The sequence below is a fragment of the Hippopotamus amphibius genome, chromosome 13 (assembly GCF_030028045.1).
Source record: "Hippopotamus amphibius kiboko isolate mHipAmp2 chromosome 13, mHipAmp2.hap2, whole genome shotgun sequence".
In the NCBI taxonomy this organism is placed as follows: Eukaryota; Metazoa; Chordata; class Mammalia; order Artiodactyla; family Hippopotamidae; genus Hippopotamus; species Hippopotamus amphibius.
Window position 1 is genome coordinate 32,246,890 of NC_080198.1, and position 26,676 is coordinate 32,273,565.

A 26,676-nucleotide genomic window follows, 5' to 3' on the forward strand; every position below is an offset into this window, starting at 1 on the left:
TTGAGAATAAAGGGACATGACGAAAAGTGTTTAAAGATTCAGGAATGTGGAATGATGGTTGAGTAGTTCCTAGTAATTGGACAGAAAGCCAGTGACTTTCTTCAATCCAGTTTTAGAATCTGTGACCAAAAGTATGATACCCAGAATTATGGCTCTCAAATGATATTTTTAGGAGGTCTGAAGTTCCCAGAAGGTGCTTTAGGGATCCCTGCAAAGGAGTGGGTAGGCTCCAGGCCTTTCCTCTCCTCCCACCCATCAATCAGAATAGATACACTTTTTCCACTTCTTTGTTCTCTACTGAATCACTCTCCCAACAGGTGTTTGCATGACTGGCTTCTGCTCATCTTCCAGGTCTTAGCTTGAATGTTTTCCACTCTGGGGGGCCTTCCCTGATCACTAGATTAAAGTTAAGGGGAATGATAACAGGAAAAAATAAAGTACCTTAACTGATACTACAGTTCAGAGCTAAAGAATTAGAAATTTGACCACATGTTCAGCATGGATATGGATCATAAAATTCCCTCCCCCATTATCTCCATCTCAGCATCCATTTATTGCTGTTGTTTGTACAGCACTTTATCTTCTGTATATATTTGCAGTTTTTAATTTGTTTCTTTTCATATTTCTTCTGCCTCTTCTACCACACCATAAGCCTCATGATGGCAGGGACCAATCTGTTTTACTTACTCCCCATCTCTAGGATCTGTCACACTGTCTGAAACATAGTAGATGCTCAATTAATTTTATCATCTGTGTGTGTGATGTAGGATTTTGCTTGGGAACAAAGCAAACTCATACTGCTAAAGTGAGAGTTTTAAAGCCAATTATCTAGAATAAAAGAAATGGAATCCAACCCTATTCACTCCATGCTGGTTCACACCGAAGCTGGAGTTCTTTGCACGACCTCTGAATCATGAACTATAGCAGATGTTAATTTTGCCTGGCTCAGATGCTCTGGCATTCCATTTACTGGGCAGGTGTGCCCATCTTCCAGAATCTGTGGGTGCTGCTGCCAAGACTCACACCTGTGATCTTTCCTAGAGGTGTGCCTTCATATGGCTAGAGTGGCCAAACTTCCTCCTGTCCAGAAGTGTCCAGGCAGCCCCCAAGCAGTGACTAACTAGAGCAGAGTTACAGAAGCTCAGCCTCTGGAGTCAAGTGGGGTGGATTCTGCGGCACAGTTGACACCCCAGAGCTCCCTGCAGGCTCAGGCTCAATTTTCTTTCTTTATCAAAGGATGAGATATAGTATAATATGATGTTTGGTTTCAGGTGTACTACATAGTAATTTGATATTTGTGTACACTATGAAATGATCACCATAATAACTCTAGTAACCATCTGTCCCCAAAGTTATTACTGATCATATTATTATTGATCATACTCCTTTCACTGTATACCATGTTCCTGTGGCTTATTTTATAACTGGAGGTTTGTACCTTTTAATTCCCTTCACCTATTTTGCTTCTACTCCTACCCACCTCCCCCTTTGTCATCCACCCTTTATTCTCTGTATGTATGTCTCTTTTCATTTGATTTGTTTTTTAGATTCCACATATAAGTGAGATCATATGAGATCATCTCTGTCTGACTTATTTCACTTAGCACAGTACCTTCCAGGTCCATCCATGCTGTTGCAAATAGCAAAATTTTACCTTTTTGGGGCTCATGTTCCATTGTATATTTATACTGCATCTTCTTTATCCATTCATCTCTTGATGGACACAGGTTGCTTTCGTATCCTGACTATTGTAAATAAAGTTGCAATGAACATTGGGGTGCATGTATCTTTTTGAAATAATGTTTTTGCTTTTTTGGGGGGGGGGGTGGGGGGGATGGGTAAATATCCAAAAGTAAAATTACTGGATAATATAGCAGTTCTATTTTTAGTTTTTTGAGGGACCTCCATACCATTTTCCATAGTAGCTGCATCAATTTACAATTCCACCAGCAGTGCACAACGGTTTCCTTTTCTTCACATTCTCACCAACACTTGTGATTTGTTTTCTTTTTGTTGATAACCCTTGTGACAGGATTGAGGTGACCTCTGTGTGGTTTTGATTTGCATTTCTGTGATGATTAGTAATGTTGAATATCTTTTCATGTGCCTGTTGGCCATCTGCATGTCTTCTTTGGAAAAATGTCTATTCAGGTTCTCTGCCCATTTTCAAATCAAGTTGTTTTTGGATGTTGACTTGTATGAGTTCTTTGTATATTTTGGATATTAATCTCTTGTCAGATATGTTATGTGCAAATATCTTCTCGCATTCAGTAGGCAGCCTTTATGTTTTCTTTTTTTTAATATTTATTTATTTATTATTTTGGCTGTGCTGGGTCTTAATTGGGGCATACAGGATCTTTGCTGCAGCATGTAGGCTTCTTAGTTGCAGCATGTGAACTCTTAGTTGCAGCATGCATGTGGGACCTACTTCCCCAACCAGGGATCAAACCCAGGCCCCATGCATTGGAAGTGTGGAGTGTTACCCACTGGGCCACCAGAGAAGTCCCCTTTATGTTTTCTTGGTAGTGTCCTTTGCTGTGCAAAAGCATTTTAGTTTAATGCAGTACCATTTGCTTATTTTTGCTTTTGTTTTCCTTGTCTGAGACAAAGCAAAAAAAAAAAGAAAACGTTGCTAAGATCGATGTCAAATAGTGTACTGCCTATATTTTCTTCTTGAAGTTTTATGATTTAAGGTCTTACATTTAAGTCTTCAATCCATCTTGAGTTCATTTTTGCATATGGTGTGAAAAAGCAGTCCAGTTTGATTCTTTTGCATGTAGCTGTCTAGTTTTTCCAACATCATTTACAAGGCTGTCTTTTCCCCATTGTACATTCTTGCTTCCTTTGTCATAATTGACCATATAGGCATGGGTTTATTTCTGCACTCTCTATTGTGTTTCATTGATTTACATGTCTGTTCTTGTGTCAGTATAATACTGTTTTGATTACTGTAGCTTTGTAGTATAGTTTTCAGTTAAGGCACATGATACCTCTAATTATGTCCTTTTTTGTTGAGATTGCTTTGGCTCTTCAGGGTCTTTGTCTTTCCATATACTTTTTTTATTTTTTATTTTTTTTTTATTTTTTTGGGGGTACACCAGGTTCAATCAACTGTTTTTATACACATATCCCCATATTCCCTCCCTTCCTTGACGCCCCCCCTCGAGTCCCCCCCACCCTCCCTGCCCCAGTCCTCTAAGGCATCTTCCATCCTCGAGTTGGACTCCCTTTGTTATACAACAACTTCCCACTGACTATTTTACAGTTGGTAGTATATATATGTCTGTGCTACTCTCTCGCTTCTTCTCAGTTTCCCCTTCACCCCCCGCCCCCTCCCATACCTCAAGTTATCCAGTCCATTCTCTGTATCTGCTTCCTTGTTCTTGTCACTGAGTTCATCAGTACCATTTTTAGATTCCGTATATGTGAGTTAGCATACAATATTTGTCCTTCTCTTTCTGACTTACTTCACTCTGTATGACAGATTGTAGTTCTATCCACCTGATTACATATAGCTCCATCTCATCCCTTTTTATAGCTGAGTAATATTCCATTGTATATATATGCCACATCTTCTGTATCCATTCATTTGTTGATGGGCATTTAGGTTGCTTCCATGTCCTGGCTATTGTAAATAGTGCTGCAATAAACATGATGGTACAAGTTTCTTTTGGGATTATGGTTTTCTCTGGGTATATGCCCAGGAGTGGGATGACTGGATCATATGGTAGTTCTATTTGTAGTTTTTTAGAATTATTTGTTCTAGTTCTGTGAAAACTGCATTGGAATTTTGATAGGGATTGCATTAAATCTATAGATTGCCTTAAGTAGTATGGTCATTTTAACAATATTTGATCAATCCATGAGTGTGGCATATCTTTCCATCTGCTTGTGTCATAATCAATTTCTTTCATCACTGTCTTACAGTCTTCTAAGGACAAATCTACCTCCTTTTTTGCATTTATTCCTGGGTATTTTATTCTTTTTGATGCAATTGTAAATGAGATTGTTTTATTAATTTCTCTTTCTGATAGTTTGTTGATATATAGAAATGCAACAGATTTCTATATATTTTGTATCCTGAAATTTTACTAAATTCATTTATTAGTTCTCATTGTGTTTTTTGGATTAAAGTTTTCTGTCTATAGAAAACAGTGATCATGTCATCTGTAAACAGTGACAGTTTTACCTCTTTCTTTGTAATTTGGGTTTCTTTATTTTCCTTGTCTGATTCCTGTGGCAGGATTTTCAGTACTATGTGTCTTGCCTAAATAAGACTTTTGATGCTATGTTGAATAAAAGTGGCAAGAGGTGGGCATTCTTGTCTTGTTCCTCACTTAAAGGGAATACTTTTAGCATTTCTCTGTTGAGTATGATGTTGGCTGTGGGTTTGTCTTATATAGACTCTATTATGTTGAGGTACATTCTTTCTATACCCACTTTGTTGAGAGCTGTTACCATAAATAGATGTTGAATTTTGTCATAAGTTTTTTCTATTGAGATGATCATATGATTTTCAGTCTTCAGTTTGTTAATGTCATGTATCACATTGATTAATTTGAGGATATTAAACGATCTTTGCATCCCTGGGATAAATCCCACTTGATCATGGTGTATGATCCTTTTAATGTACTGTTGAATTCTGTTTGCTGATATTTTTTTTGAGGATTTTGCATCTATGTTCATCAGTGATATTGGCCTAAAATTTTCTTTTTTTTGTAATAATCTTTGTCTTTGGTATCAGGGTGATGCTGGCTGTATAGAATGAGTTCAGAAGCATTCCTTCCCCTTTAATTTTTTGGAATAGTTTGACTAGGTTAGGTGTCAACTTCTCTTTAAATGCTTGGTAGCATTCACCTGTGAAGCTGTCTTGTCCTGACTTTTGTTTCTTGGCAATTTTCAAAAAAAAAAAACTGATTCAATTTCATTACTAGTAATCAGTCTGTTCATTATTTCTATTTCTTCCTGATGCCATCTTGGGAGATTATTTGTTTCTAGGAATTTATCTACTTTTTCTGTGTTATCCATTTTATTGGCATGTGATTGTTCATAGTAGTCTCTTATAACCCTTTGTATTTCTGTGGTGTTGGTTATAACTTTTCTTTCTTTCTTTCTTTCTTTCTTTCTTTCTTTCTTTCTTTCTTTTTTTCCTTTCTTTTTTTTTTTAACACAAACTTTTAACACACTTTATTGATTTAGGGGCCAAACAAGGTATCATTTGGACAGTTAAGAAAGGCACCTTATTGAAAATAATATATCACAGTGCTGTTGAGTGATCCCAGTTGCAGGATTTGAGGATGGAAAGAACAGTCTTTGGATAATGTTGCCTAGGACACTTGCTTATTTATTAAAAAGGGTCCTTTCATACTACGTGAATGGAGGAAGGCAAGAGTGTGGGACTATGACATATGCTGGGTGGCTGCTGAGAGCTTACCCACAAGAGCAAGTGGACTGGTAAATCAGCGGTAACTCAGGAAGGGAGTGAAATCAGTCTGCCCCACCTGCCCCATGACTCCAGGAAACCTGAGTTGCTGAGCCACTGCCCCCATGAACACACTCCATATCTCTTTCAAATTGGGAGATGACTTTTTGATCTCATGGTATGGGGAACCAGGGTTAGTAGTCAACTCCCATCCTGTTCCAAGCTACAGTACAGACAGGACAACAGTGTGATTTCCTGCATTCCTGGGTTGGCATGAGGTTCTGATAAAAGCTGAGGTCTTTAGGGCACTGACTTTAAAAATATTGTCACCAGTCTGGAGTGAATGAAAACATGATTCCTTAGAAATAATACTGCATCTCCCTGTTTCTATTTATACCCTCCAATCAGTGTTTTAAAAAATTAATTTTTCCCTTTTCTTATTCTTTTTAAAACTCCTACACTAGTGCTCTTCCCATTCTACTCTTGAGCCCTCAAAACTCCTCCCTCTCCATCCTTACCCTCACCACCCCTCCCTGCTGCCCAGCACCTAAGAGCAGGGATCATGCCACAGGGTGATGAGCAGTGGTGCAGTCTTGCCTGGCCTTCTGTTAATAGGATGTGGCTTTGGAGAAGGCTGCTAAGATGCTTGCAAACACGATGTCAGGGGTCTGGGATGTATCATTGGCAGAGTGGATCGCCCATTTACTGTAGTACTCCACCAGCAGGGTAGTCTGAGTGTGGCAAGCCTGCAGGCGGATTTTCAAGGCCTTCTTATTATCTGATCAGTGGATAAAGGGCTCCCTGGTAATATCATCTTTCATGGGCTCCTTTGAGGGGGTTGAACTCCTTGTGGTAGAAACAGCCACTCTGGGGGTGAATCAGTCTTCCTGTGATTCTTCAGATCAGCAGAGAGTCTGGGATGCTGAATTTAATCATGGAATCAAGCTTCTCTTTCTTCTTGTCCATGAAGTCATCAAGCATTTCTGCGTGCCTCACAGTCCGAGGGATGCCATCTAGAAGAAAACCATTTTTGCATGGAGGGGTCTCCAAATTATTTTCAATGAGCTCCATGACTATTTCATCTCTCACCAGTTTCCTGGCATCCATGGTTGCCTTCAACTTTTTTCACAGCTCTGAGTCAGAAGCAACTATGGCCCTCAGTATGTCCCCAGTAGCCAAATGGTAGACACAGGAGTTTTCAGCCAAGTTGGGTGCCTGGGTACCCTTGCTGGCTCTGGAGAGCCCCAGCAGCACAACCCGGTTGCCTTTAGGACACTCTTGGGCCAGTTTGGCCACAGGCATGTTGGGGTTGTGGCTGCTGAAGCCTCTCACTCTCTCTTTCATTTCTGATTTTATTTATTTGGGCCTCTTTCATTTTTTCTTGATGAGTCTGGCTAAAGGTTTATCAATTTTTATCAATTTTTTGTTTTCTAAGAACTAATTCTTAGTTTTATTGACTTTTTTTCTATTTTTTAAGTCTCTGTTTCATTTGTTTCTGCTCTGATCTTTATTATTTCCTTCCTTCTACTAACTTTGGGTGTTGTGTGTTCTTTTTCTAATTTCTTTAGGTGTAAGGTTAGATTGTTTATATGAAATTTTTCATGTTTCCTGAGGTAGGTCTGTACCTACCTATAAATTTCCCTCTTAGAATTGCTTTTGCAATCCATTGATTTTTGGATAATTGTGTTTTGATTTCCATTTATCTACAGGTGTTTTGATTTCCTCTTTGATTTCTTCAGGATCCATTGGTTGTTTAGTAGCATAGTGTTTTGTGTTTGTGTTTTTTGCAGTTTTTTCCTTGTAGTTGATTTCTAATCTTATACCATTGTGGTCAGAAAAGATGCTTGATATGATTTCAAACTTTTAAAATTTACTGAGACTTGTTTTGTGGCCTAACGTGATATATCCTGGAGAATGTCCCATGTGCACTTGAAAAGAATGCTTTTCTGCTGTATTTGTATGAAATGTTCTTTATATGTCTTTTAATTCCATCTGATGTAATGTGTCATTTACAGTTAGTGTTTCCTTATTGATTGTCTGGATGATCTATCCATTGATGTAAGTAGGGTGTTAAGGTTCCCTACTAATTATCATATTACTGTCAGTTTCTCTTTTTATCTCTGTCAATATTTGCTTCATATATTTAGGTGCTCCTATGTTCAGTGCATATATATTTACAATTGGTATATCTTCTTGTTGGATTGATCCTTTTATCATTACATAATGCCCCTCTTGTCTCTTGTTACAATATTTGCTTTAAATTCTGTTTTGTCTGATTATAAGTATAGCTACCCCAGCTTTCCTTTTGTTTACATTTGCATAGAATACTTTTCTCCATCCCTTCACTTTCAGTCTCTGTGTTTATTTAGCTCTGAAGTGAGTCTCTTGTAGGCAGCATATAGATGGGTCTTGTTTTTATCCATTCAGCCACTCTATATCTTTTGATTGGCAAATTTAGTCCATTTACACTTTAAAGTAATTCTTGATAGGTATGTACTTATTGCCATTTTGTTTATTGTTTTCTAGCTGTTTTTGTATTCTTTTTAGTTTTCTTCCACTTATTTTGTTTTCTTCCCCTGTGCTTTGATGACAAGATAAGTGTTTAGATTCCTGTCTCTTTTTGTGTGTGTTTCTATTATAGTTTTTTGGTTTGTGGTCACCATGAGGTTCATATAAAACAACTTATATGTATGGGGTTATTAAGTTGATGGTCTCTTTAGTCTGAATGCATTCCAGCAACCCTGTGTTCCCCCCAACCACATTTAATGTTTTTAACATATTTTATATCTTTTTATTTTGTGTATCACTTAACTACTTACCATGGATATAGATGATTTTACTACTGTTGTCTTTAGCCTTCCTACTGGCTTTATAAGTGGTTGATCTACTACCGTTACTGTATGTTTGCTTTTACCAGTGAGATTTTTTTTTCTTTCATAATTTTTATATTTCTAATTGTAGTCTTTTCTACTTAGAGAAGTCCATTTAAAATTTCTTGTAAAGTTGGTTTAGTGGTGCTAAACTCTCAGGTTTTGCTTATCTGTAAAACTTTTTATCTATTCTACAAATATGAATGATAACCTTGCCAGTAGTGTATTCTTGGTTGTAGGGTTTTTCCTTTCATCACTTTGAATATATTGTGCCACTCCCTTTGGATCTGCAAAATTTCTGTTGAAAAGTCAGGTGATAGTCTGTTTTTTTTTTCTATATTTATTTATTTGGTTGTACTGGGTCTTAGTTGCAGCAGGCAGGCTCCTTAGTTGAGGCTTGAGGGTGCCTTCATTGTGGCATACGGGCTTCTTAGTTGTGGCATGTGAACTCTTAGTTGTGGCATGCACGTGGGATCTAGTTTCCTGGCCAGGGATCGAACCTAGGCCTTCTGCATTGGGAATGTGGAGTCTTAACCACTGCACTGCCAGAAAAGTCCCCTCAGGTGATAGTCTTATGGGAGTTCCCTTATATGTAACTAATTGCTTTTTCTCTTGCTGCTATTAAGATTCTCACTTTAATTTTCACCATTTTACATGCAATGTGTCTTGCTGTGGCCCTCTTAGGGCTATCTTGTTTGGGACTGTCTGTGCTTCCTGGACTTGGAAGTGTTTCCTTTCCCAGGTTGGGGAAGTTTTCAGCTATTATTTCTTCAAATAGTTTCTTTACCCCTTCCTCTTACTGTTCTCCTTCTGGGACCCCTTCAATGCTAATGTTAGTATGCCTGATGTTGTCTCTTAAACTATCCTCATTTCTTTGACTTCTTTTTTCTGTTCAGCTTGGGTGATTTGTCTTACAGATTGCTGATCCATTCCTCTGTATCATTCAATCTACTGTTGATTTCTTCTAGTATATTTTAAAATTTCATTTATTGTATTCATCAGCTCCATTTGGTTCTTCTTTATATTTTTAAACTCTTGAAATTCTCACTGTGTTCATCCATTATTCTCCCCCCCTTTTAAATAAATTTATTTATTTATTTATTTATTTTATTGGCTGTGTTTGGTCTTCATTGCTACACTTGGGCTTTCTCTAGTTGAGGCAAGTGGGGACTACTCTTCATTGTGGTGCGTGGACTCCTCATTGTGGTGGCCTCTCGTTGCAGAGCACAGGCTCTAGGTGCATGGGCTTCAGTAGTTGCAGCACATGGGCTCAATAGTTGTGGCTCATGGGCTGTAGAGTGCAGCCTCAATAGTTGTGGTGCACAGGCTTAGATGCTCCACAGCATGTGGTATCTTGCTGGGGTGGGGATCAAACCCATGTCCCCTGCATTGGCAGGCAGATTCTTAACCACTGTACCACCTAGGAAGTCCCTGTTCTCCCCTTTTTTAAAGAATTTCCTTGAACTCTTTATTGGGTAGGTTGCTTATCTCCACTTTGTTTAGTTTATTTTTTCTGGCTTTGTCTTAATCCTTCATTTGGAACATATTTCATTATCTCCTCAATTTGCCTAAATCTCTGTGTTTATTTCTATGTATGAGATAGGTTTGTTACATTTCTTGATCTTGGAGGCATAGATTTATGTAGGAGACATCCTATGAGATCCAGCAGCATGCTCCCCACTAGTCATCAGAGCTATATGCTGTCAGTCGCCCCTTAGGTGGCCTGCATGTAACCTTCTGTTTTGGTAGAGCCAAGTACTCAGAGTGCTGGTAGATGGGGTGGGCCCCGGCCCAGTTGGCTACAAGGCCTTGCCTTGTGTGGTGGCTATGGCTCTGCTGGTTGGCAGGGTAGGCTTTCTGTGCCATTGGGTGCATGGCCTGTGGGGCCAGGTGTTGGTGCCAGACTTGTGGTGGGTGGAGCTGGGCCCCCACATGGTTGGGTGTGTGACCTGGGGGGCCTAGTGCTGATGCTGGCCTGCTAGTGGGTGAGGCCAGGTCCTGGCGTGTTTGGGTGCATAGCCCATGGGTCATAGGGCTGGTGCCAGCTCACTGGTGGCTGGGTAAGACCCCAGTGCTTGTAGGCTAGAGGGAGGATTCCAAATTGGCACTTTTGGCACTGGTGTCATCACAGTAGAATGAGATTCTCTAAGTGGCTGCCACCAATATCTCCATCCATGGGGAGTGGAGGGGTAAAGGGTAGTTCCAGTTTCCTCCTGCATCTCTGGGAGGCTCTCCAATATCAGCAAGTGGGTCTGACCCAGGCTTCTTTCAGACTACTGCCACTGTGCTGGGACTTGGAGTGTGTGAGATTTTACCTGTGCCCTCTGAGAGTGGAGTCTCAGTTTTCCATAATCCTCCACCTCTCTTAAACATAAGCCCCACTGGTTTACAACCCCAGACATTCTGAGGGTTTGTCTTCCCAGTGTGGGGCTGGGGCACCTCGCTGCTTCAGGAAGTCCACTACCATGGTGATGTTCCTCCCATTTGTGGGCTGCCTCCCTGGGATTGTTGGTCCTGACTATGCCTCGTCTTTGCCCCTCCCACTTGTTTCATTGTGCTTCCCTCTTTATACATGTGTATTTAGTTGTGGAAATCATTTCTTCTAGTCTTCAGGTGGTTCTCATAGACACTTGCTCTGTAAATAGTTGTAATTTTGGTATGTTCATGGGAACAGGTGAGTTCAGGGTTTTCCTGCTCCACCATCTTGGCCTGGATCAGGCTAGATTTCCTATATAACAGCATCCTTGCTTAACTTTCTTCTCTACTTCATATGGTTTTCCTCCCTCTCATATGGGTTCCCCTGTGAACTCTCCCTTAAGAAATCACTTACATAAAAGTCCTTGTCTCAGACTATGCCTCTTAGGAATCTGACCTAAGAAATAGAAATGGACTAAGATAAGTGACCTGGGTACTGCTGAGATCACCTGACACTGTGTCATATAAGAAACAGTGGATAGAATAGGACTCTTTAAGAAGAAAGACTTTGGACTGGGCAGCTGTCATCATGGGATAGGTACCTGTCATCATGGAAGAAGAACCTGATTTATTCTTTTCTCCTTGAAAGAGTAGAGCAAACATCTGTATATAGACGCTTCAGAGCCATGTATGCCACCTCAGTGTGGAAAGAACTGTCTAATAGGGGAGTCCAAAGGTTAATAAAAGATTATCCACACTATATTAGTTTCTATTGCTGCCATAACAAATTAACACACATTTAGCACAACACAAATTTATTAGCTCATAGATCCGCAGTTATGATACATTATGGCTCAACTGGATTTTTTTTGCTTTGATTCTTGTGAGACCAGAATCAAAGTGTTGTTAGAACGGTGCTCCTTTCTAGAGGTTCTTGAGATCAATCTGTTTCCAAGTTTGTTTAGGTTGTTCGTCAAATCTAGTTCCTTGTGTTTGTAGAACCGAGGTCCCCATTTCCTTGTTGGCTGTCAACTGCGGACCATCTTTATTCCCTGGAGGCCCCTTCTGGTCCGTTCACATGGCCCCTAAATCTCAGAACCAACAATGGCTCATCGAATCTTTCTCATGCTTAGCTATCTCTCTGACTTCCCTATCTGCTATTTCTCTCTTTTGCCTTCAGAGTAAGTTCTGAGCTTCAAAGGGCTCTTGTGATTAGATTGGGCCCACCCAGATTATCCAGGATAATCTTCCTATCTTAATACCTATAATCTTAATTACATCTGGAAAGCCCCTTTTGCCACGTAATATAACATATTCACAGGTTTTGGAAATGGGTGGACATCTTTGGTAGTGGATTATTGTGCTAACTATAGTCTGCCCTCTGTCCCCCATAGATTCGCATCCCCCCCAAATAAAAAATACATTTGCCCCATCCCGAAGACTCAAAGGTGTCATCCCATCACAACATCAACTCAAAACTGCCAAATCTCATCTAAATCTCAGCAGTTCAAAATTCCTATCATCTAAATCACCTAAAATTACGTATGGATGAGTTCTTAGTATAATCTATGATGTATAACTCCTGAGGCACAATTCCTCTCCATCAGCGGACCTATGAAACTGAAGAAACAATTTATCTGCTTCCAATAGAAAATGATAGGTCAGGCATAGGATAACAGTTACAGACATTCCAATTTAAACAAGGGAGAAATGGAAGGTAAAACAGAGCTACTAGGTCCAATGCAGTTTCAAAATCCATCTGGGCAAACCTCACTAGATTTCAAGGCCTGGAAATAATCCTCCGTGGTTCTTGGTTCTGTGCTAAAAACCTATTGCATCTGTTTTTCTCAGGTGCTCGCCCATCCAAGTACTAACCAGATCCAAGCTTGCTTAACTTCTAAGATCATGTGAGATCAGGTGCATGGGTAGAGGTGAATGACCAGAATGTTGCAGAGGGCAACATTGTGCCACATAAGACATGGTGGATAGAATAATGACTGCTTAGTAAGAAAGACTTTGGACCAAGAAGCTCTCATCATGAGAGAGATGGATCGTATTTTCTTCACGTTCCCAAATGAGTAGAACAAAGGCCATTGTATATAAGGTTCAAGGAGAAGTGTTTCAGCTCAGAAAGAGTCCAACAGAGAAATCTAACAGAGGAGTCCAAAAATCGTTAAAGACTAACCATCCACCTGTACTTTTCCATGAAGCTTTCCATAGTCCTTCCCTCATCAGGGCTGGATGCTTACCTCTCATTCTCTCCCATAGCATATTGTTCAAAACTGGTGGGAGCCTAACAGGGGATTGAGAAACAAACCAGAAGTCAGGTTTAGTTACCCATTAAAACCCTAGACATTTGCAGAGCATGAAGGAAACACAAAGGGCAGTCTAAACCAAGTGTTATGTTAGTAATTAAGGGTATTAGTTTAGGAGTCAGATACCTTGGTCACACTCTTAAGTTTACTAGCTCTGTGATCCTGAGTGTGTTATTTAACTCTGAGTTTGAGTGTTTGCAGCTTTCTCATGGGGGTGGTAACTCCTACCTTTAGGGATGTTATGCAGATTCAACCAGGGGCTAGATGGGAAGTATGGAGCTTGGCATATGGTAAGGATTCTGTAAATGGTGGCTGCTATTATTGTGCTCTGGTAATCTAGTTTTGTACTCCCTCTTCCGCTAGACAGTCAAGTTCCTTGAGACCTGACATTTAACATACTCACTGTGTTATATCTATCTTTTTTAAACATATTTTTTATTTTTTTAATTAAAAAAATCTTTTAAAATTTTATGATTTTTATTTTTTATTGAAGTGGGTTGATTTACAATATTATATAAGTTGCAGGTATATAATATAGGGATTCACAATTTTTAAAGGTCGTACTCCGCTTATAGTTATTATAAAAATTGGTTATATTCCCTGTACTATACAATATATCCTTGCAGTTTATTTTATTCTTTGTAGTTTGTACTTCTTAACTCCCACCCCTATCTCGCCCCTCTCTGTTACATTTATCTTTGCTATCTCCACATTGTTTAGCATGTATTAGGTGCTCAATAAGTATTGAATTAAATAACTGAACTTTATTATTTGTCCTAGGACATTGCTAACACCACTGGCCAAATATTTAGAAGCTGGCATCTCATTCTATTAATTTCTGTGATTCCTAGGATCATAGCATGCAAAGGACCAAGATAAATCTGTCAAATAATCTTTAATGCAGATTTAGCAAAAAGTCAGTTATATAGTAAAACAAACTAAGGGAATTGTGTGTGTGGAGAGATTCAGATAGTATGGTTTTAGGTTCCCAAATATCCATTTTTGCGAAAACTAAAAAAATAATTTAACGATGAGTTTGTATCATAATTATGTATTTCCATGGAAGCAGTTTTCCCATCTCTCTGGAATTTGAAATCTTCTGTGTAAGACCAAGATCTTCATGAGGACCTAAATGGCCCTATACAACCTGTCCTCTTCATATCCCTTACCTCTTCGGCCGCATTTCCCAGCACCCTCTTCATCACTATCTCCACTCCAACAGCACTGTGCAACCTGCTGTCTCCCGAAACCTCTAGGCATGATATCACTTCCATTGAGAATGCTTGTGCTAGAGTGTAAGGCAGGTATTCTTTGTGTTTACCTGGCACATAGTGGTCCTTCAGAATTTCTTGAATTATTCAGGCAGACCCAGTGGTGGTGATACCCAGTATCAGATCACAGAATAAGTGGGCAGGGAAGGCATTCTGCCAGGCTGCATTCTCTAATATACCATCAGGAATACTAATAACCATTCAGTGTCAACAACAGAAATGAGTTTCAGTGATTGAGAGTGTGCTGAGTGCCAGCCCAGCCAAGCACTACACATGCTTACCTCACCATCCTGAGGATCAGAAAATATTCAGGAACTTGCCTAAGGTCACACACCTAGTAGATGGAGTGGACAGAATCTGTTTAACTGTAGCAGATGAATTTTAAAACTTTTAAGAGCTTTCCAAAGAGTGAGGTTTCATTTTTAAGTTTTGTTATTAAGTTGTTTTATTATATATGGGCAAAGAATGTGTCCTATATCACTTCTGCCTTTGGGAATCCATTTGAGATTTTTCTTGGTAGTCTGATATGTGATTAATTTGTGTAAATATTCCATGGGATCTTGAAATGGAAATCTATAGGATCCAAGATAGAATTGTCTATTAATTCATTTTTACTAACTATATCATTTAAAGCTTTTATGTAATTATTTTTTAGTACTTAATCTGTCAAACACTGAGAATGATGTTCGTATTTGAAAGCAGTTGTTTTCTATCCACTTCTGTGTGCCTAACGATGTTTGCCATTTGTTTTAATATCTAATATGGATATCAGTACCAGACAACTGTTACTGAGAGTAAATTTCTTTATATTTTCAAGTACTCAAGAAAAGATTGATAAATGAAAGACTGAATCAAACGAAAATTAAGGAGGTGGCTACAATGAAAGAAGCCAGTGTCACCTTTAAATATAAAATCAAAGCCAAGTGGTAAAACATGGGTAGTAAATGTGGTGGTTAGAAGCAGAGACCCTGGAACCAGACTTCCTGGCATAAAGCCCAGCGGTGCAGTTCAGTAAATTGGGCAAGTTGTTAACTTCTCTGTGCTTCCATTCCTTGGAGTGAAAAGTGATAATAGTAATAGTACCTACCTAAGGAGGTTATTGTGATGGTTAAACAAGTTAATATTTATAAAGTGCTTAGAAGAGTGCTTAGCACATAGCAGTATATAAGTAGCTATTAGCTATTATCATCTTTCACATCAGACTCCTTTTGGTCATAAAGTATTCTGGAACCACCAGGCTTGTAAGTATCATGTCATTTGTACTGTTTCATTCAATGTCTGTCAATATTAATTGAGCACTTACTCTTGGCAGGCATTATGCTAGTTACTGGGAGTATAATGGACACACAGGGTCCCTATGCTCATGGAGTTTACCACTCAGTGGTGAATACAAACATAAAGCTATTAATTGCAGCCTTATCCAATGATATGAAGAGAAGGTACACAGTGCTATGAGAGTGTAAATGAGGGTAAAGGGTATAGACTAGTCTGGAGGGTCAGGTATTGGCCTTTCTGTGACATATTTGTAATCAATGGCTGAAAATAAATTACCCCAAACACTTAGTGTCTTAAAACAACAAATGCTTATTATCTCTCAGATTCTGTGGATCAGACATGTGGAAGTCACTTAGCTCAGTGATTGTGGCCCAGAGTACTTCAAGAGGTTGCAGTCAAGCTATTGGATAGGGCCACAGGCATCTGAAGGCTTCACTGAGGCTGGATGGTCCACTTCTATGATGACTTATTCACATGACTGTTGGCAGGAAGCCTCAGTTTCATGTCATATAGGCCTCTCTGTAGGGCTTGCACGTCCTCATGATGTGGCAGCTGGCTTCTCCCAGAACAAGTGGTCCAAGAACGTGAGTAAGAAGGATGGCTTAATGTCTTTTATGACCAAGCCTCAGAAATCACATATGTCACTTCTATTATATTCCCTTTGTTAGAACTGAGTTACTAGGTCCAGTCCACAGTCAAGGGGAAGATAATTAGGCTTCACATTATACAGGGAACATAAAAAAATTTGTGAACATAATTGGTGTTTTTTTACTGAGATGGCTAGGTTGATTATTGAAGATATTCTAGACCAGGGGTTGACAAACTTCCTGTAAAAGGCCAGATAATAAATATTTCTTGCTTTTTGAGGCCATATTGTCTCTGTTATAACTACTCAACTCTGCCATGAACCATATGGAAGCAACCAGACAATATGTAAGTGAATGGATATAGTAGTGTTTCAATAAAACTTTATTTACCAAAATAGATGGTGGACTATAGTTTGCTGATCCCTACAGATAAAAGAGATGAGAAGGGTAGAGGATTACTCCAAGCAGAAGAAACAGAATGTTTCAGAACAGAATTATTGTGCATTTAAGAGTATAAAGATACCAAAAAAGTTTTTTTTCATATACTAGAAGGTTTACTGAAAATTGTTTGTAATAGAAAAAAAGAATAAAAAACACTTATTTACATGTATAAATTCCAAAAACATAAATATTGTTGAGGTAAAAACCAATATTCAAAAGCTTTGTGCAATATGGACAGCTGGCATTTATGTAAATGAGAAAACAATGTGCTCTATTGTTAGAGTTCACTATTTAAGGATATGCATATGTAGTAAAAGCACAGAATATGCATGAGAAAGATAGACACTGACTAATTTTTTACATATTTATTGGAGTATAATTGCTTTACAGTGTTGTGTTAGTTTATGCTGTACAACAAAGTGAATCAGCTGTATTTATGCATATATCCCCATATCCCCTCTCTCTTGAGGCTCCCTCCCACCCTCCTTATCCCACTCCTCTAGGTCATCAAAGCACCGAGCTCATCTCCCTGTGCTATGCAGCAGCTTCCCACTAGCTATCTATTTTACATTTGGTAGTATATATATGCCAATGCTACTCTCTCACTATGTCCTAGCATCCCCTCCCCCACCCCTCCCCACCCCCATGTCCTCAAGTCTGTTCTCTACATCTGCCTCTTTATTCCTGCTCTGCCACTAGATTCATCGGTACCTAAATTCCATGTATATGTGTTAGCATACAGTATTTGTTTTTCTTTTTGTGACTTACTTCACTCTGTATGACAGACTCTAGGTCCATCCACCTCACTACAGATAACTCAGTTTCGTTCCTTTTTATGGCTTAGTAAATATTCCATTGTATATATGTATCAATCTTCTTTATCCATTTATCTGCTGATGGACATTTAGGTTGCTTCCATGACTTGGCTATAGTAAATAGTGCTGCAATGACCATTGGGGTGCATGTGTGTTTTTGAATTATGGTTTTCTCCAGGTATATGCCCAGTAGTGGAACTGCTGGGTCACATGGTATTTCTATTTTTAGTTTTTTAAGGAACCTCCATACTGTTCTCCATAGTGGTTGTATCAATCTACATTCCCACCAACAGTGCAGGAAGGTTCCCTTTTCTCCACACCCTCTCCAGCATTTATTATTTCTCTCTATATATATTTAAGTCCTTTATTGGAATATAATTGCTCTACACTCTTATACCAGTTTGAGGTACACCAAAGTGAATCAGCTGTACCCATACACATATCCCCACATCCCCTCCCTCCCATGACTCCCCCCCACTCTCCCTGTCCCGGCCCTCTAAGGCATCACCCATCATCGAGTCGATCTCCCTTTGTTATACAGCAACTTCCCACTAGCTATCTGTTTTATAGTTGGTAGTATATATATGTCTATGCTACTCTTTCACTTCATCCCAGCTTCCCATTTGCCCCCCCGCCCCCCAACCCTGTGTCTTCCAGTCCATTCTCTACATCTGCATCCTTATTCTTGTCCTGTCACTGGGTTCATCAGTACCATTTTTTTTTTTTTTTTTTAGATTCCGTATATATGAGTTAGCATACAATATTTGTTTTTGATGATGGCCATTGTGACCGGGTGAGGTGATACCTCATTGTGGTTTTGATTTGCATTTCTCTAATGATGTTGAGCATCTTTTCATGTGTTTGTTGGCCATCTGTATGTCTTCTTTGGAAAAATGTCTATTTAGGTCTTTCGCCCATTTTTGGATGTTTCTTTTTTTTTTTTTTTATATTGAGCTGCATGAACTGCTTGTATATTTTGGAGATTAATCCTTTGTCCATTGCTTCATTTGCAAATATTTTCTCCCATTCTGAAGGTTGTCTTTTCGTCTTGTTTATGGCTTCCTTTGCTGTGCAAAAGCTTTTAAGTTTCATTAGGTCCCATTTATTTATTTTTGTTTTTATTTCCATTACTCTAGGAGGTGGGTCAAAAAGGATCTTGCTGTAATTTATGTCATAGAGTGTTCTGTCTATGTTTTCCTCTTAGGGTTTTATGGTGTCTGGCCTTATGTTTAAGTCTTTAATCCATTTTGAGTTTATTTTTGTGTATGGTGTTAGGAAGTGTTCTAATTTCATTCTTTTACATGTAGCTGTCCAGTTTTCCCAGCACGACTTATTGAAGAGGCTGTCTCTTCTCTGTTGTATATTCTTGCCTCCTTTGTCGAAGATAAGGAGACCATATGGAAAGACACCAAGTTTAGATGATGGTTTCTCTCTAGAAGAATGGAAATGGTGAAGGTTGTGGGACTTAAACAGTTTCTGTTATGTTTATTGTCTAAAATTTTTTTTAAATTGTGGTGAAGTACACACAACATAAAATTTATCAGCTTAACCATTAAGTGCACAGTTTAGTAGTGTTAAGTATATTAACATTGTTATGCAACCAACCTTGAGAACTTTTTCATTTTGCAAAATCGAAACTCTGTACCCATTAAACAACTCCCCATTTCCCCCTGCCCTTAGTCCCTGGCAATAATCATTCTACTTTCTGTTTCTATGAGTTGGACTACTCTAGATGCCTCATATAAATGAGATGATACAGTATTTGTTGTTTTGTGACTGCTTTATTTCACTAAGCATAATGTCCTCAAGCATCATCCATGTTGTAGCAGGTGTTAGAATTCCTTCCTTTTAAAGCTGAGTAATATATTGTATGTATATACCACATTTGATTATTCATCCATCTGTTGATGGACATTCCAGTTGCTTCCACCTTTTGGCTGTTCTCATAATGCTGCTATGAACATGGGTGTACAAATCTAAAACAGAGTTTTGTTGAAAGAAATGATCAGTAAATCATTGTGCAATATAGTAGCCTGAGGGTCTTTTTTCCTTCCATTCTCCCACAACACATTCTAGTCAAACTTTCACTCACACTAGCCACGAAAACTGCTCTAGTCAAGGTTATTAATGCCGTGCATGTTGCTAAGTCCTGTGGTCATTCCTCTGGCCTTATCCTATTAACTGCTCAGCAGCAATTGATAAGGTAGTCATTCCTGCATCCTGGGCTTATTTTCTTTGCTTGATTTCCAGGATACTACTCTCCTAGTTCTCTTCCTACCTCTCTGGCTATTTCTTATCAGTCTCCTTTGCTGCTCCCTCCTCACTTCTCAGGCCCTTTAATTTTGGATTGCCCCTGGGCTCAGTCCTCTGATTTCTCCTCTCCTCTCTAAGCTTAGTCCCTAGTTGATTTTATCTAGCCTCATAGCTTTCATTGCTATCTATTCACTGATTTCTAATTTGTAATTGTAGCTTTTACTTCTCCCCTCAAATCCAGCTCATCTATTCAACTGCCTACTTAGCGTCACCACTTGAATATCTAATAGCATCACAAACTTAACGCATGCAAAACCATACTTTCGATTCCCATAACTCCCACTTCTCCTCCCCAGTCTTCCCTATCTTGGCATTCCACCTCCATTCTTCTTCTTATTCAGGCTAAAAGCCTTGAAGCCATCCTTTACTTGTCTCTTTCTCTAGTCCCAGGCAATCTATCAAGAAGTCAAGTGAGTCTTACCTTCAAAGCATATCCAAACTCAATTCCTTCCCATTGTCTCCACTCTGTCATTGTGGTCCAAGGTTCTGTCATCCCTTGCTGGCGTTATTCCAGTTTCTTCTTAATAGGTCCTATGGTTCTTCTCTTACCTCCCTCCTCAATACGAAACCATACTTCAGTCCAGCAGCTGGAGTAATCCTTTACCAAAGTGCATCATATCCATATCATAGTTTGTCTTTGCTCAGAACCTTCCAGTGGCTCCCCATTTTTCTCAGAGTAAAACCAGTATCCATACAGTGGACTCCAAATGTATACCTATCTTCCCATCATCCTCCACCCCTGGATTTCTCTGAACTACTACCTTCCCCATCTCTTATGTAGCTCTAGCCAAGTATGTAAACATTTGCTATTCCCTCTGTTGGGACTATCTGCCCAACTGGTTCCCTCATTTCCTTTAGATCTTTGTTCAAATGGCACCTTTTCCTGAGGCTTTTCCAAATCACCCTATTTAAAATGGCTATCAATCCCTGCCCCCCGCCGGCCAATGTCCTGCTCCAGCTTCATGACATTTTCCTTCACACAGCACTAAATGACAAACTGGTTTGGTCACCTTTTAAAATTGTGCCTCTCTCCCATTGGAATTCGAAATTAAAAAACACATGAGGGCTGAGATAGTTGTCTCTTTGGTTTACTGCTGTATTTCCTATATCCCTGGCATCAAATTATATTTTTGAATATATGTTTCTGCCGTATCTTAAGACTAATTTGAATTGATGTTGAGATTATAGTGTTACTTTCTCCAATTGGTTTTGTTGCTTAAAAGTGACAATTTAAAAGTATGGCTTCAGAATCTTTGGCACTCTTCCTTGGAATCTGAGCAGGCTTGCAGAAGTGATGTTATGGGACTTCTGAGGTTAAGTAATAGGTCTTGCAGTCTCTGGCTTATTTGCTGGAACATTTGCTCTTGGAATCTTTACACCTCAGTGTAGGAAGTTGGAGCACCCTGAGGCTGCCATGCTGTGCGAAAGCCCAGGTCACATGGAGAGGCCATATATAGTTGCTCAGATGGAGAATTCCAGCTAAACCTAGTCTTCAAGTCATTTTCCAGTTGAGGCACCAGACATATGGGTGGAGAAGCCATCTTGGAAGTGGATCCACCAGCCCCTAGCTGTCCCCCGCCCTCTGACACCATGCTTTAGAAACAAGCCTTCCTTACTCCATCCTTTATGAATTCATGAGCATAATAAAATGGTGGTTGGACACCACTAAATTTGGGGTTATTTGTTGCACAGCAGTAGGTTACCAGAATGGTAAGGCAGAAAGGCCAGCTAAAAATAGTAAATTACCTTTGGAAAGAAAGTTAAGTTTTGAATTTTTTTTTTCTGTCTGCTGAAGAAAATATATGGTATATGCAAACATTATTCTGTCAGGCTCATCTTGGATGCTAGTGTCCATCCACATTAACTTACTAGACTTTAGATTCTCATTAACTGCCAAGAAATGTCATCCTGATGAACCACTTGAGATTTCATGCTCAAAATTCTGGGTTCTTGGTATATTTCCATGTTGATCACCTGGAAGGGCTGGCAGTTTTAGACCTGCTAGGGCCAACCTAGTCATTAGATTATAGAAAAATAACCTCAGTATCGTGTCACAGTGAGATACCCAATTTTCTTCTTTTATTTTTATTCTGGTTTTGAAATGGAGAATGGGTATGATTAGAAATATCAGCCAGAGATCAGCTTTTCAGAATCAGCTGCTGTTAAAAATCTGGATGTTCTCAGAGCTGGAAAGGCCATTAGAAACTCACTCATAAAGCTTCTTATTTTACTGATCAGAGAGGAGAAGGGGCATGACCAACGTGTCAGGCTGGGACTGGACAGTGACTGACTCCCTGTCCCCTTGGAGTGCTTCTTTCATCTCAATAGGTGTTTTTTAGCCCATAGTCTGGTTCAAAGATGAACTTCTTGGGTGCTGGACTAGGCCCTGTGAACCAGCTGAAATGGTACAACATTTTGTTTGTGTGTGCTTTTGTGTCCATTTCTGGAGATGATCCACAGCTTCTGTCTGATTCTTACAGAGATCAGTGACCCAGAAAAGCATAAGAACCGCTGTACTTGATGGTTTAATACTGTCATTTAAAAGCTTCTAGAGTAGGTTAAATCTTGTCTTCTCTCATCCCTACACCAGATGTTCCTGGGGAAATTCGTTAGTTATTTAAGATAAGTGCCTAATGGGTGCATCTTTCAGATGGTTAAGGATAGTTGGAGCACCAGCAAACAACTCATCTTATTCTCAGTTTAGAAAAATTTGTCAAGCACTCACACGTTAAAATCACTTTTGTAATTCAAAAACAACAAACAATACAGTGGGTATTATTTTTCCTGCCAGCCATTACAGTAATTAAAAGTGGGATCTCTACAGATAAAGCCTGAAAACCCAGGGCTAACTTAATAGAAGTTTATGTTTCATGTGCACCATCATCCATTGTAGGTGTTCAGTAGACTTTTCACGTGGCATTTCAGGAATCCAGGTTCCTTTTATCTCAGGATCTGCCATCTTCTTGGGTCTTGGACCTTTATTTCTAGTCAGCAGACAGGAAAAGAGGGAGAGTTGAGGACAGGGTAGGAAGTTTTTATGGACTTTTACCCACATCCCTCTGGCTAGAAATAAGTCACATGGTCTCACCTGGATACAAGGGTGGTGGCAGTGGTACTTCCTAGCAATAGCTCTACACTAATGAAGAGGAACACAAATCTTTGTTGGGCAACTAGTCCTCTCTGCCACAGTCTGAGTGTGCATTTTAAGGATCCTGAATCTCAGAGATGGATAAAATGTCTGAGGCGGGACTTTCAGGCAGTCCATAAAGTGTGCATGTGGCTTATCATCTTCACTTACCTGACACCTTAAGCATTAAGGTGATCCTCAGAAACTACGAAGTCAGAAGTGATTGAAATATAATGTATTTAGAATAGGAAAAGTACAATTCTTGGGTAACTGGAAATTTTACTTAATTTTTTTTTAAAGGAGTGACAGAGAGGCTGAGGGCCCTATCTGGATTTTTGAGATGGTTTATATTATAATAGACCTTGTATAATTATAGCAAAGAGAACTGTTTTCATTTTTGCAAAACTATTGCTACAAGTTTAGCTTTGTTATTGCATGTTTGCCCTTAAAATTGTTTTCATGCTTGGCAGAAATTATAATGGCACATGTCTTTACTCTGTGGTTTTTATTTTTGTTGTATTGCTTAGTTGCTTCATGATTATTTTTGTTTGTTTTATACAAGCTTAACCTCTCTCCTCAAATTATCTTATGATTTTTATTCTGGAACTTGACTGGCTATGGTATGAAATTATCATGAATTTCATTCTCAGCTTTTTTAATTAAGATGCTTTTGATGCCACATGGTATCAAAATTGGTGATGTATGAAATGTGTTTCTTCTACCACTTATTATGGAACAACTCTAATAAGTGACTTACTTTCTGTTTTCTCATCTATAAGATTTTATTGATCTAGTGAACTCCAACAATCTTGGAAGTAATGTTGAGGGCTAAATAGCTTTTTTTTTTAGGCTGAAGTCCTTATGTGATGTACCGAATGGTGTGCAGAAACTAGATTAGGTAATACTTGACCTCATCCCTTCCAGAAATATGTTAGGGGGAAAAATGTCCTAACTGAAGTTGAGACTATTTTGAATAATGAAGAAGCACTAATTCTACAAGGGTGAGTCAAAAATTATCCGTACTCCAGTTATATTAAAACTTCTGTTGGGTGCACTGTCTTAGCGCTTTCTGTTCAGGGCTGCTGTCTCCCTAGTCACTGCTGTGCAGGTGTGAATGTGTTACATCAGTTCATTTGTAACTGTGGTGCAAGCAGAAATGGATGTCCCACTTGTGATTTGCATGAAGAAGAGCAGCGTGCAATGATTTGTTTTTTGTGGTCTGAGGGTGTGCACATCTGCACACTTCTGCTCACACTGTTCACACTCTTCAAAAACTTCGTTTTGAGGTGTTAAAGCATCCGCCCTATAGTCCTGATCTTGTTCCATCAGACTTTCACCTGTTTGGTCCCCTGAAAACAGCCCTACGAGGATGAAGATTCACTTCTGATGAAGAAATGAAGATAGCGGTGCATTTGTGGCTCGCAGCTCAGCCTAAAACAATTTTTAATGAGGGCATACGAAAGCTTGTTGACAGATGGACAAAGTGTATTGAAAAGCAAGGAGGATTATGTTGACAAATGATGTAGTTGTCTTTTCTAAAAGTTAATTAAATTCTCCAGTGAGAGTGCAGATAATTTTTGACTCACCCTTGTAATTCTTCTCAGTTTGAAGTCTGAGAAGTAGTTTTGCACAGGTCTGCTGATTTGTGCCATTGATGACTTTGAGAAAAAAATATGCTACAGTCAGTCCAAAGTGGTAGCAGTAATTCCTCAGTACCAGTTCCTAGACTTATGTACCATGGTCCATGACCAAGTCTTCTTGGGCTGTTGGAAAATAAGAACAATGTAATAGGATATGGGTGAAAGGTTGCCTGTTTTCTTATCCTGGGATCCAGGGAAGTACTATCTTTTTTGTGTGTGATTCTGCTTTTCTGACAATTTTTACATAAACCTGTTCTATCTTAATGAAATGGTGATGAGAGTAGATGGTAGTGGTGGAGGTAGGGTTAATTTTAATGTCTTTACTTGGATAAAGCCAGAGATCATGTTGGTCCTCTTCTTTAACAACCAAGGTTTTTCTTTTCTTAAATGTTTGTGGTCCAATGGAATGTTAAGACCTAGAGATACTCCATGTTGACTTCAAGTCACTTTTCTGGAAGCAAATAAATCTTATGGAATTATCCATAGGTGACATAAGTCAAATTAGTCTTAATGGAATTACTCCATAGGTGAGTAATTGTATCAGCATGTGGACATGTGTGAGAATTTTTGTTTGCTCCTGTCATTGGCTACTTTCATAAAACTGTTGATAATTATCATTAAGAAAATCAAAGCATGAACTGAGCAAACTTGATCTCTTCTCCCAAGGCAATCTTCCAGTTGACAGACTTTTTGCAGGCGGTGGGGCGGTGGTGGGGAGGCATGCAAAACGTAAGCCTTGAAGCTAAATTGTAATTATGTTTTTTGCTTTTTACCTAAAGAAGTTCTTGGGTCTACATCTGGCTTTAACCATTTTTTTCCTTGCCTCTAACACTGTTGATATTAATGCCGGTTTTAATTTCTTGGCATCATGAATGCATAAACATATCACACACAGATGTGATCTTGAACAAGGACCGAAACTGTAAATTAGGAAGCAAGAGATTCACAGGGTTTCATCAGACCAATTCACTCCAAAAAGTGACACAGTTGTACTGAAAATGTTTTAAATTGCTCATTTCAAACCTACTTCAGTAGCAAAATGCCATGCGTGCAGCGAATTTGCAACCACGTTAGTCATTTTCTTTCCTCCGTTTCCTTGCTGTGTTTGCATTGGGAGCACAGAGTAATGTAATTTAGTAAATTATGATTTGATGGCTGGGCAACAGCCCCAGTGTTGAACAGTATTTGGACTATGATTACTTACTGGCTTTGTCACAGTTGACATTAATTATTGATGGAAGTTTCAGAAATAGCGCATGTGCCAGGAGCTTTTCACCGGAACGCAGGCTCCAGGCAGGAGGGATGCTAAAGAGGGTGGGGGAAGAGGCACCTGTGGCTTGTTTATGTCTATATACAGCGAGCTTGGACCTGGTGGGCTGAGTGGTACCTGTGTAAAGGTCATGGTGTAACGGAAGGATGAACCGTCAGGCTTATTTCTATCGTGTTCCTCCCCAGGAATTACACCGAAGAAGCCAACTTCAGCCAGAGCCAGCCAAGACGAAGGCTCTCCAGACTGTCATTGAAATGAAGGTAGGAGCTGTTCACATTTCTCAGAAACAGCTGTTCCCCCGGAGTTTGTTCTAAACTTGATGGTGCCTAACATAAACACATAAAATGAACCTTGTGTTTTTCTCTAGGCACCCTAATGGGTGCTTTTCTTCTGGATTTTTTTTTTTTTTTTAACCTTCTCGGATGCATTTAATTTATTGGCCCTTTAATTAGGATGCCTTTTCTGGGCAAAAGAATAAAGGGCTCAAGTATCCCTTGGCTGAAAGGAGCTGGGTTCATTTCCAGAGCATAGCCAATGCTTTCAACCCTAAGGGAGGTTTTGTGTGTGCTTTAAAAGTAAATTTCTAAAGCTAGGATAATTCTTTTTTTTTCCCTCCCATTCACGTTACAGTGAAAAGCCACCTTGAGAAACTAAGATTTGACAAAGAGAAGTTGTTGTATATGCAATGGAAGCGCTTAATAATTAAAATTATGCTATCAGCAAAATTTACTTTTCAAAAAATAATGCTTTCTTATGACTCCAGTATTTTCTCCAGTATTAGTCTGGAACTAATAATAATTTATTAAATACTCACAAGGTATTATATTTAGCTGTGGAGGCATAGAGATATTTAAAGGAAGCAAAGATCCTCCTGGATGGATTTAGGGCATTTAAAGAATAATGAAGTAAATAGTG

The 26,676-nt window shown here is 39.1% G+C and overlaps 1 protein-coding gene and 1 pseudogene across 1 annotated transcript in view; one reads left to right on the top strand and one right to left on the bottom strand.

Moving 5' to 3' along the window:
- Positions 1–26,676, top strand: part of ERC2 (ELKS/RAB6-interacting/CAST family member 2) — a 913,064-nt gene that overhangs the window by 234,375 nt on the left and 652,013 nt on the right. The window contains exon 4 of the mRNA XM_057705261.1: positions 25,947–26,021. Coding sequence (XP_057561244.1) covers positions 25,947–26,021 — 75 coding nt within the window. The remainder of the gene's footprint in view (positions 1–25,946; positions 26,022–26,676) is intronic.
- Positions 6,031–6,766, bottom strand: LOC130835037 (adenylate kinase 2, mitochondrial-like; annotated as a pseudogene).